At 40.9% G+C, this 12,708-nt stretch overlaps 1 protein-coding gene across 1 annotated transcript in view; it reads left to right on the top strand.

The window, feature by feature from the left end:
- PKHD1 (PKHD1 ciliary IPT domain containing fibrocystin/polyductin) overlaps positions 1–12,708 on the top strand; it is a 238,083-nt gene that overhangs the window by 163,331 nt on the left and 62,044 nt on the right. The window contains 3 exon segments of the mRNA XM_058020892.1: positions 51–929; positions 2,258–2,420; positions 4,361–4,521. Of these exon segments, the coding sequence (XP_057876875.1) occupies positions 51–929; positions 2,258–2,420; positions 4,361–4,521 (1,203 nt within the window).

Raw genomic sequence — 12,708 nt, forward strand, 5'->3', positions numbered from 1 at the left:
CTTACCTGTTCTTATGTAATATTTATTTCACTTCATTTATCTCATTACAGGTGCTCTTCAACTCTTAAATGTTCAATTTTTGAATTTTGGGCCTCCTCAGCTTTCTGCCATTGAATTCAGGAATGTATCCCAGGGATCCTCAGTGGTGTCATCCAGCATTAGTGGCAGCTGTGGTGCTGGCATTAAAGCAGTCGAGAGCAGTGGGATCTTGTTGCACAATAACGTGGTGTTCAACACCACTGGACCTGGCATTGATTTGGAAGGGAAAAATCACTCCCTCATCAGGAGCCTTGTTATTCTGAGCAGGCAGCCAGCAGGTTCATTAAGCTGGGTTGCTGGCGTCAAGGTGAACCTGGCCACCAGTGTCTCCCTTCGTGGCAATGCTGTGGCAGGATCCGAGAGGATTGGTTTCCGTGTCAGGGGCCAGGAGTGTTCACCAGCTGGAGAATATTACAGCGAGAACGTGGCCCATTCGAGTCTCCATGGCGTTCACCTGTACCAGGAAGATGGATTTCAGACCTGCACTAGAATCACAGGCTTTCTATCCTATAAGAATTACGACTATGGTGTTATGCTCCACCTTGGAGGCAGCATTATTGTGGAAAATGTGGTGCTGGTGGACAACGCCGTGGGACTCCTGGCCATGGTGCACTGTGCCAACACACAGCAATGCTACACTGGGAAAACATTCATAAAACTTAAAAACTCCATCATTATTGCAACAAGCTCGACTTTTGACTGCCTCAGAGACAGGATCCAGCCTCACTCAGCTGATCCAACAGCCCAGGACCGACCCCCACATTACCCTCTAAGAGGCCGTGTTGGGATTTTATGGCCCACATTCAGCACCACTCCCAGCCAAAGGCCAGAGCATCCCTGGCACAAAGCTGGGAATTGTCCAAAAGCCCTGGGAATCATGAAGCTGAAAGGTTGGTCTTCTGCCTCCACTGGCCACACTGTTGCGTCATTGCTTTTCTTTACTCATTTCATTATTTCCAATTGAAGTTTTAGCCTCCCACAAATGGACTATTAGAGAAATCAGAGTCTCAGTGAAATTGATAGCACAATTCTTCTACAACTTGATACAGTTTAATTGAGAAAAAATATTATTTGATAATTTTCACTTCTTGATCTAGTGCAGGATAATTGTTGCCCCTAGAAGTTGTGGCTGCCCCATCCCTGGAGGTATTCAGGGTTGGGTTGGATGGGGCTTGAAGCAACCTGGGATAGTAGAATATGTCCCTGCCCATAGTAGAGGGGTGAAATGAGATGATATTTAAGGTCCCTTCCAACCCAAACCATTCTTGGATTCTCTGATTCCATGGCAATTATGTCTCCTGCTAGTGTATAGATTCCACCTCACACATACCTTCCCTCTGTGTTCCTTTTCCAATTGATTCATCTCTCTGACACACAGTTGCCTCCACCTAAATAAAGATACTAAATCTAAGAAGTCAATATCACACTTTGGATAGAATTGTCACAGAACATAAGAACTACAACTCACAGAAGCAGTTATGACCTTTATTGGTATAAGATCTTGCACAAGAGGAATAGAAGTCTGTTATGTATCCTGGATCTTTGTTTCAAGTGAATTTTTTCAGTCCCCAGAGCAACATTTGAATTTAGAAGAATCCTGATAACTGGTTGCAAAGGTGGTATCTAAATACCTCACTATTTTCATGTCTTTATTCCTCACTGCTACTTACTTTTGCAAGAAAATTCATTATCCCCTTTTTACTGAGGAGTAAGAGAGGTAGAGAAAGACAAACAGACTTGCACAGAATCCTACAAAAAAAATCATGGGACAATATAGATTTTGGAGCTGCATAAGAGTTGAGTGACAGAGCCGAGTATGTGTCATCACAGCCTGCTTGTTTTATATTAATCTCTGGCAAGTAGAAAAATCATCCAAGGCAGGTTGTTATTTAACTGGTTCTTACTTATTCAAATGAAAACATATTACATACTCTTGCTTTATGTTTTCTCTTTCAGTTACTATTTCTTTGATTTCATTTCCTATGGCATGACTTGCTTTGTATCAACTCAGGATATAACTTAGCTACAGAGTATTCTAAAGCCACATGAAGATCTATGAGCAATGATATTAGTCTGATTTAAAAATAATTTGCACAGTTATATTGGGGGGCATGTTAATATGGAAAATATCACATGAAAAAAACCAACTTTTTTATCTCTAGTTATGGCACTCTTTTAACCCTTTTTCCTTGTTTGATCTTCTCTTAATGCCTGGCAGAAGTCACCTTTACTGGTTTTACACAGAGTTGCTACAGTGAAGACAGAGATGTCTGTATCATGTCAAATTCTGATCATTTAGGCATCATGCCTCTCATCACAGCAGAGACATCAAGGATGTTACATCTCAGTGAGAGGGACATGTTCTACTTTCATCCAAAGAGGTAAAATGCTTCATTCTGAACTATCTTTTTTTCAAAAAAAACCCCCAAACCCCAAACACCTACAGCTTTGGAACTATCCTCCCCTCATGTCTGCTTTTGTACTGCACCTGTCTGACAAAAATGAGCAAGCTCTGACATCAAACAAACATGCACAGAAAAACTCAAATACAGGGAAAAAAAAATAAGGAAATTGAAAAACACCACCAAATTTAGTTTAGGGCAATCTTTTACAATTTGAGTTTTGAATTCCATCAAGGTGCATCTCTGGATAAATCCTCTTGGATTTCTTCTTTTCCTGACATTTGTGTAGCAAAACAAGCCTCACATATCCCATTTCCTAAACCCCCATCCTGAGCATCTCTGACTTCTCAGCCTCAGGCTTCAGAAAATGTCAGGACCTCCAGGAAAAAAAAACCCTGAGACAGGGAATGTCCTTTTGGTTGGGGAAGCGTGGCTTGATTTGTGCCTGCGAGATCACATCAGAAATGTTGATCAGTACCAGGCAGGCTGTGAGATGTCAAATGATTGCCAGAACTGCTCCTGCCCAGGGAGAATATCATCTGTGAGTGTTGAGGAGGGAGGGGAGAACTTCATCTGTAACCTTAAGTCACTGCTGGTTGCAGTGGTTTAGACATAGCACATCCAATGGAAACCACATGCCTATTTATTTATTGCAGTCACTGAACATGATGCAGAGGCTATGTCAGGAAAGCCTTGAAGTAGCAAAAAAAAATAATTCCAGCATGGACTCCACTTGCCAGTCAAAAATAATTGGAGGTGTCCCGCACTGCTATGTGTAGAGCCCCTCCAGCCTTCTGCCAGAATTTCTTATTTTACTCTATATTTTTGCTTTTTGCTCTGGGCGTTAGTTTGCGTGTAGATTTCTGAGCCCTGTCCAGCTTGTCAGCTCTCATTATGTTTCACTCTTGTATTCATCCCACAATATTCTGCTGGTAGTGAGCTCCTGAATGCCCAGTCTACTGCAAGAGCTGGTGGTTTTCAAATGTGAGGAATGCACGTGGGTCACTGAATGCTTCCTTGGGATGCTGAGCCTCTGAGGGTGGTTACATCCCCCAGTGCTCCTCATGCAAGATCTGCATGCATTTATTTAATCCACCTTTGCAGCTGCTGAGCTTGATCCAGGATGTGGCTGCATGGTTCTGCTTCAGCATCCTGAAGGGAAATCTTGATGGATTTGTCCTGTCAAAGAGAAGATGAGCATTGCCTTGGAGCAAGAAAGGAAATAGAAACATCAGAGAATATAGCAAATCCATGAAGAACTTTGCTTGTCCTACCGGTAGACCTAAGCAGCAGAAATGCTGGATGTGCTGAGAGATGGTCAAGAGCTGAACTGTCAGGATCAGAGGAGTCTTTGTTCTCTGCCTCTTTTGAGCTTGGCTGTCTGGAGGAATTGGCATTTTTGTTCCTCTGCCCTTACTGCAAATCTCTGCCTATACTTGTTTGCCCCATTCAAGGTACCAGAAATTGGTTTTTCTCAGCCTGAGACCAAATCATTCTGCATTTTCTTCAAGGTTTAATGTGTAGTAATCTGAAAATATCTCCAAGGACTTTGCTGGAGTACAAGTCTTTTTATTGTATTGAATTCTGCCATGGGTGTGAGATGCTCAGTTCACCAGGTCCTTTAAGCTGTGTTGAACCTTTTGTCAATCTGCAATTCAGCTCACTACATGTTAGTGTTTCAAAAATTAGACGTTATTTAAACACACTGACCTCCTTCTATAGTCAATTTAGACCCTTGTTTAGGAAATTATTAATCTCAACTCATATTTGTCTCAGTGAGATGAGTTTCTCTCAACATCCCTGTCCTGTTATGGGTACCTTCCTCTGGCAGCCAGTAGTTAATGGCTTACGTAGAAATTTATAGGCTTTTCTGGCTGTTCCAAGCCACTAATAATAATGTTACCTTTCCTACTTACCAGTGTACAAACCTCTAAAGACACCATGCTGCCTGAAAAGAGATGCAAAGGCTCAAGGAAAGCCCTTTTCAAGGATTTGGATGGAGGTGTCCTGCGCCTGGAGCCGCCTGTCTCTGTCTTCCCCAAGTCAGAGTTTGAATGGACACAGTTCTACTCAGAAGCTGGTAAGTGCCTATGCTGGAGGGAGTGTTTGCAAAGTCATGCAGAAATTTGAGCCATGAGATATGACTTTCACTGAGACCTGCTGCTGGGGCTGAGGTCATGGTAGTCCCAATGTGTGTGATTCCGCTCCAGGCAGGATGTAGTGAATTGTGCTGTAGAAGGCTGGGGTTACTCAGTGCGCAGGTCTGTGCCCACCAGTGCCGCTCTGCCTCCTTGCAGTATCATTTCACCCCACATCCTTAGCCTCTTTAGTGTCTCACTCACTAGATTGGATAGTAAAAATTTTTTTTTTCCCTGTGAGGGTGCTGAGACCCTGGCACAGGTTGCCCAGAGAAGTTGTGTCTGCCCTTGGATCCCTGGAATTGTCTAAGGCCAAGTTGGAGAGTGCTTGGAGCAGCCTGGGACAGTGGAAGGTGTCCCTGTTCGTGGCAAGGGGTGAAATGAGATGATCTTTGAGATCCCTTCCAACCCAAACCATTCCATGACTGGTGATTCTACCTGCCCCTTGCAAAGTCCTCTGAGAGCATTGAGGGGCACATGCCATAAAAACACCTCAAAACTGCAAAACAATACCAATAATTGGCCCTTCAAGGATTTTCATCTGCATCCCACTGAGGAGATAATCAAGCTGAAAACCCACTCCAGAAGTTTGACGACCCCTCTCTGTTTAGAAAAGGCCCATTCTGCTCAGTAACCACTTTCTGAAGGCTCCCACAGCAAGGCTCCATTCTCATCCTGATTAAAACTCAGCTCTCTGATTCCAAATAAACTCTTTAATTACAATTAGCATTCCCTGTGCCTGCTGCTGATGGTGGCCATTTTGCTGTAGAGATGCCTCGTTTGTAACTCTGCTGGTATGGGAGACTGATGGGAGGGACTGTAATTAATCCTGTTTTCCTTCACACTCTAAAACTGATTAAACACAAGAAGAACTTCAATCTTTAAACAAAATGTGCAAGGCTTTTCCTCTAAGGATCCCGCTCTAGCTGGCTGCTTACAGGGTTGATTTATGTGTTGTGTAGATGCAAACACTGATTTTTATTGTACCTTTTCCACCCTAATTATGAATCACATCCAAGCACTAATGCTCTAGTGCTACTACCACTTAGCACCTGCATATTAATGAATAAATTTGCATACAAAACCTGGATTTTATTCAGATTCCCACCATTTTTAGCACATCCTAGCACACAGTCATAGGCATAAGAGGAATCCCCACCATCTAAAGTGCACTGAGGGTGCAACCTTCACTCCATAGGGTTTATCTCCTTGTGAAACTGAGGTAACAGCATATGATAAATGTTGCCTTCCTCTGAAGCTATGACAAAATTGCTGTGTTTTCTTTTTCCTGCCCAAATCTGAATAGGGATTTTTTTTTCCCCTCCCCTTCACAAATGTGTGTTAAATTCCTCTGCATTTCTCATTCTGACCTATGGTTCCTTTTGTCTTGAGGCTGACATTTGGAAAGGCACAACTTGATGATAAGGTAAATTCGTGGTCGTCTTCTTCCCTTCTCTCCTTCTCTTTCTGGCAAGTTGTAGCACTGAATATTTTTCACAGTGCAATGCAGGCTCCCAGAATAGACAAATTGGAGAAAAAGCTCAACTTTCCTGTTCCCACTCATCTCCTGCCAGCAGGACCAGAGCAATTATCATCCCCCCTGTGCTGGACATTGATAAGGCCAAACCTTGAGTCTCATGTTCAGTTTTGAGCTCCTCACTGCAAGAAAAAGACATTGAGGGGCTGGAGTGTGTCCACAGAAGGGAAAGGAGCTGGTGAAGGGTCTGGAATATAAATCCCATGAGGAGCAGCTGTGGGAGCTGAGGTTCCTTAATCTGGAGAAAAGAAGGCTCAGGGGGACTCTCTACAACTCCCTGAAAAGAAGGATTGCCCTTTTCTCCCAGGAAATTAGTGATAGGTTGGGGGAAATACTCTCAAGTAGCACAAGGGAAAATTCAGGTTGGATATTATGAAAAATTTCTTTCCAGAAAGGGTGGTCAGACATTAAAACAGGCTTCCCAGGACAGGGTTGAGGCCACCATCCCTGGAATTATTAAAATGAAATTATGAAAGGAAGAAGAAAGAAAACCAAGATGTGGCCCTTTGTGATATGGTTTAGTGGGCATGGTGGCATTCACTCATTCTTTATGGGCTTGATGACCTTGGAGGTCTTTTCCAGCTTTAATGATTCTGTAGGGACAGATTCCCCTTTGGTTTGACAATGCTTCAAGGCCTGTGAAGATGGTGGTGTTGTCACAGAATTATAGAATCATGGAATGGCTTGGAAGGGGCATTGGAATGGGATGATCTTTCAGATCCCTTCCAACCCAAACCAGTCTGTGATTGTATGATTCTATGATAAATATAAATATTTAAGTTCACTTCAAGCTTCCAGTTTGGCCAATCAGATTGAAATTTCTGTCCCTCAGCCATTTTCAGATACTCTGATGACTCTGTGGGGAGCAAACCAAAACATTCAGTAGACTTCAGGGACAAAAAAGCCATGGAGATGTTTTATCAAAATAAGGAATATCACAGGGAAAAGGTTGTGAGAGCCATAACTGAGGCTCAAGGGATCATTCAGAATTATATTGATGTTCCTGGATTCACGTGATATCTTTTATTGAAGATGTAATTGATATAGAATTTATGAAATTTATTATTTCTATACCCACTTTTTTACCCCCTTTGTTTTCCCAGACTTTTACCCACTGAGTTTGCTCTTTGTTTATAGACCAAGCTTTTTATTGTGGCTCTCTGAAGAAGCAGAATTGTTCACTTCAAAATGAAATTTTAGTTTTCTGGATAAACCGCAGAAATTTAGAAAAAAAGAACAAAACAGGAGGGAACAGAGCCAACATTTTTTGTTGCCATTATTATTTCTACTGCAAGAAAAAAGGAGTAACAACAAAAGTGGGTTTGAGTCCAACAAAGCATAATTACTTTTTAATGCGAGAGTCCTTTTTAGTCTTTTTTTTGTCTTTTAAATATAATGCTGTGAAAGTTTAAAATTAAATGTTTTCCAACACCCTCCTCCCTAAATAATTTATGAGGAACTTTCAAAGTACCCTTTTTTGAATTATCCAAAACAATTTAATGAGTTTAACATGAATTTGTAATTATTTAAATCTCTTTGAGCTGCCATTTTTGGATGACAAAATGTTTTTCTCCTAAAACTCGTGTCTAGAGCAAGCCTCTTGCAAAAGAGCTTGGGGCCAGGCCTGGAGCACTAAATGGTTCCATGATAGAGGAAATACCAGAATCATAAGCTATAAACAGCAGAATTAGCTATAAACAGGAGTGTCTTGTTGGGGAATTTAGGATAAGTGAACAGTTTGTGTATTCAACTGATTCCTATGCCCAGGTTAAACCCCCAGCTCCACGAAGGGCTGCTGATTCAACCATCCTTGTGTAGTTAAAGGATCAGCCAGTTGCTGGCTTTTTGCAGCGTTCATAGGACTCTCTTATCACAGTTCCTAAATCTGTAATCTGGGATGACTCTCAGAGCCATCAAAGTTCATTGTCTTCCCTTGGTGGAAACGTAGCTGAGGACCTGAAACTGGCAGAAGATCCAGTTGTCCCCACTTCTGTTGTCTCCAGCATTGTGATAGAATTTTGGAATGGTTTCGGTTGGAAAGGACATCAAAGGTCATCTGATTCCATCTCTTGTCATGGGCAGGGACAACTTCTGCTAGAGTTTAATAATGTCCCCTCAACTGAGCAAAGAGAGATTGACTCATTACATGGATAATACACAGAAATGGAGAGATGAAACCAAGGCTTTCCAGCTTTAGTCTTGAGCCTGCAGACTGATGTTTTCTTCCTGCTGACATATACATTCTAGGCATAATTTAAGGCAATTTGGACTGAATAATCATAAAATCATAAAAGAGATCATGTTGGAAGTGGACTCAAAAGCTCATCTGGTCCACCCTTTTGTGAGAAAGGAACATTATCTTTCACCCTGTCCAACTGCATTTTGGAAACCTCAAAATGAGGATGTGATGGAAACTCCACCATGTCCCTGGGTAGGTTGCTCCAATAAATCATAGAATCACAGAATGGTTTGGCTTGGAGGGGACCTTCAAGATCACCTTGTTCCATACCCCTGCCATGGGCAGGTACATCTTCCACCATCCCAGCTTGCTCCAAGCCCTGTCCATCCTGTACTTGGAGGCTTCCAGGGATGGGACAACTACAACACCCAGTGATTGCTATCACTGTGAAATAAACTTATTTCTTATAGTGAGATGAGACCTTTCCTGGTGCAAGCAGTGCCTGCAGCCCATTGTCTTGCCCATGTGTCTCCTTGTGAAGAAAGAGCTTTATCCTTTTTGTAGCTTCCCCGTAAGTACTGGAATATTGTGATAGGATTCTCTCCTGAGCCTTGTCTCCTCCAGGGAGAACACACCTAATCCTTCAGCCATAGGAGAGGTTCCCCAGCCTTTTCACCAACTTTGTGTCCTTCCTTCAGTCCTCTCTGATTCTGATTTACTGGGGGATGATGAAGCCCCGGCCTATTTGATGTGTATTCATGCAACATTTTTTTTCTTTTGTAAACATATGCACCTTGCATTTTGTGTGAATAATTGGATTTATTCTCTCCTTTACAACGTGACAACTCCTTGTAAGTTCTTTGGATACAGTAGAAGAATCAGTGAAATTTAGGTCTGTAATACCTCTGTGGGATGGGCATTTATTTTGACACAAGTTTTCCAGGAAGAGGAGAGTATTTGTAACTTGCCCAAGGTCAGTCATTGAATTAAAAATTTTCCTTCCAGAACCCTGACAGCCAAACTCTGAATCTAAAACCATACCACCTTGTTAAGGCAAGTGGAAATTTATGGTTGCATGGGCTAGAATAAACCCAAAGTGTATTTTACATAGCACTTCTTATTAAAAAAAATATTCCTGGACTATATTTTGGGACATCACTAAACGTTTAAATACTGACTACAGTTATAAAGAAACAAACAAAAAATTGCAGTTGGTTTGGGTTTTTTTTTTTTCAATTATTCATAAAAAAACCCAGAGATTTTTTTCTATTGACTCAGCTTTCATGTTAATCTGTTGGTGATAGGATCAATGTGTTGTGGACAGCAAAACTTTTTATCTGACCAGCAAATCACTGAGATTATATTTTCCTGTGTCATTTTCAATCTGTACAAATCTAAAGGTGTGAAATTGCTCAGTACTCTTGCTTACTCTCTAGAGGTAATCAGTGCATTTTCTAAATCATAAAGAGGAAAGTGTTTAATTTGTAAATGCTGTTCTGAAGCAAGTTATGGATACATTCAACACTCAATTTTATAAAAAATTATTGTAAAAAACTCTTTGAATTGCAACATTGAAGTTAAAAGTCATAGATAGATATACAGAAGTTTGCTAATTTCGTCAGAAATATGATAAAATGTCAGATGTAGGTAAGAAACAATAACTTAGATTATGGGTTGAAGATTTTTGTACTATTTTCCTTCTTCTGGTACTTTTAATTATTGAATAAAAAACTCAAACAATAGTTGAGAAGGCATAGAATTTTGAGACACAGGCTGGCAGTAAAAGTTAGGGCTAAAGCTGGGTGAAAATGTTGCACCATAAATATTTAATATTCCAAGGAATATGATTAGCCACACTAGCTATGCATAATCGTAGTCAGTAATTAAAGATGTCTGAGAAGAAAATGCAGGTTTGGTAGATCTGCAAGGAACGAAACAATGCAATATCAGCATTATTTTTCTCTGGAGCTTTTTGCTGTTGGTGTTCACAAATAGAAATTTGCTTTTTCTACAATAAATGGCCCATGCAAAATGGGTTGGAAGTAGGAATGGAGGACATTAAAAGAGCTCTTACCAAGCTATTCTTTCATAAAAACCAAACCTAATATGATCAGAAAATGCTTGTAATCCTTAATTTTCCTGAAAACACATCTCTGGTAAAGATTTCAGCAGACTTTAATTAAGTTGAGACCAAAGCAGAGAATAAAGTTGGGAGGATTTTCATAATGCTCATGGGAGAACAAAGTTTAAAGTAATCCAAAGGGAAATTAAGTTATTTTTATATCTTTGATGCCTATGTGGTGGCTCATTGGGGTGAGATGATGGAACACACGGAATTAAAGAATCAGCTGTGCCAACTTCAGTACAGCAGAGTGAGGAACAATTCTATGGGTGGAGAATACACCAGTTGGGATAGAAGACAGAGCAAGGAATGGCTTTAAACTGACAGAGGGAATGTTTAAATTAGAGGTATGGAAGAAATTCTTCTCTATGAAGGTGCTGAGGCCCTGGCACAGGTTACCCTGAGAAGTTCTGGCTTCCCCATCCCTCTGGAAGTGTCCAAAGCCAGACTGGACAGGGCTTGGAGCAACCTGGGATAGTGGAAGGTGTCCCTGCCCATGGCAGGGGGTGGAACAAGATGAACTTCCGTCTTACAGCACAAGCCAGTCTGTGATTCTGTGATCTGGATGCCACCATGAGATTTCTGTAGGGCACAGCTCTGCCAAGGAAAAACCACTCCTCTGCATGATTTCTTTTGTTAAATCAGGGAGGAACTGGGCACTGTTGGGGATGTAGCAACCAGGTCAGCAGTGGGGCTGAGGTGGCCATGCCTTATGTCCATTTTGAAATACTCTAAATTACTTTCTCTCACAGTCACCTGCATTTCAGATTCTAATAAAAGGCTATTTTCCTTTTTCAGGGTTTTCTTTTTCTTTAGTTCTGAATGCAGGATGTGTGGGATGAATGGCACTGTTCATTTTCCACAGATCAGCATAGAGCAATGTATATACACACACAGATTATATATCTGTATATATATAATTGTATAAGCCTATCAATCCCTATTTCCTTGTCCCCATCAAACAAGGGTATCAAATTCTTTTCTCCCAATGAAGCCAAAAAAACCTTGGGCAAACCCAACCATTTTGCACATTTATTGCTGTAAATGGAGTTTAGCTTTTTGTGCCACCCTTTCTGCCTCTTTTCTAAATTCCTCAGGTTCTTTCACACAGTCATGCACTGATGCTCAACTGCATAAAATGTAAAATATGTATACATATCTATTAGGAATGATTATCCAAATGAATTTTAGAAAAACTGATTATGAAGTCAGGTCCCTGACAATGGGAGATAACCTTGCCCCTTAGGATAGCAATCCTTTTTGAAGATGTGCCAACAAATAGTTTGTGCCTACTCTTGCTATCAGAAATTCTTGGCTTCCCCTTTTAGCCTTAATCCCTGAGGATAAAAGAGCAGGTTTTCCATTTTACATACTCAACTCCTGTATTTAAGGAGCTATTTTTAAAAATGCCACCATTTTTAGAGTTTGTGAGATCTTGGAGAGCCTGTTTGCTTTCCTGGAGGCTCAGTACCCCCAAAACACCACATCACCTTTATTTAGGATTCTAGTTATGGATTTGAAGCCCACTTCTCTCCCTTTCTATAATATAATATAAATGTATAATATAAATAAATATAAATGTATAATATAATATAAGTGTTGTCTGCAACACAAACAAAAGGTTTTTTATCATTGACACGATGCGGCTTCTGTTTCAGTGTCGTGTTTCTTAAACTGCAATTCATGAAGGATTGGTGGTCCATGAAACCTGAATAACTGATGGACTCACTACTGATGGATTTATTTAGGAACCTGAGAGTTAAATGTCAAAAGAATTATTAGGCATGTGGAAAACAGGAGATACAGGAATGGCTGGAAAAGCTGGGTGGCTTGCTCTTGAGAAAAGGTGGAAGAGAGGTTTAGGAACAGCCTTCAAAAACATGAGACTGCTGGGGATTGGAGAGAAATAAACTGCTCTCAAAGTCTGTGGAATCAGAAATAATGGTCTGAAGTATCATCAGGATAAATTTATGTGTTGGGAGGAAATGTTGGGATAAAGACAGAGAAACATGGCCATAGCTTGCCTGAGTGAGTTGCAGAGTCCTCATCAATGGTAGCATCCTTAGATAATCAGATACAGATGATCTTTTCCTGAGCAGGTGGAGGATGGGTCAAATAACTTCAAATAACTCTCTCAGCACCTACTTAAAAAATTCTGAGAGGATATTTGTGGTCTGCAGGAATCTTTGAGGTCTGACAGTGATACATGGGTCCAAAGGCCAGAGCACTGTAGGAAGTTTGGGTAATTAGGACTCTCTAAATGCTTCTGATGAAGACAGAATGATCACTGA

Source organism: Melospiza georgiana, chromosome 3 (genome assembly GCF_028018845.1).
Source record: "Melospiza georgiana isolate bMelGeo1 chromosome 3, bMelGeo1.pri, whole genome shotgun sequence".
Lineage (NCBI taxonomy): Eukaryota > Metazoa > Chordata > Aves > Passeriformes > Passerellidae > Melospiza > Melospiza georgiana.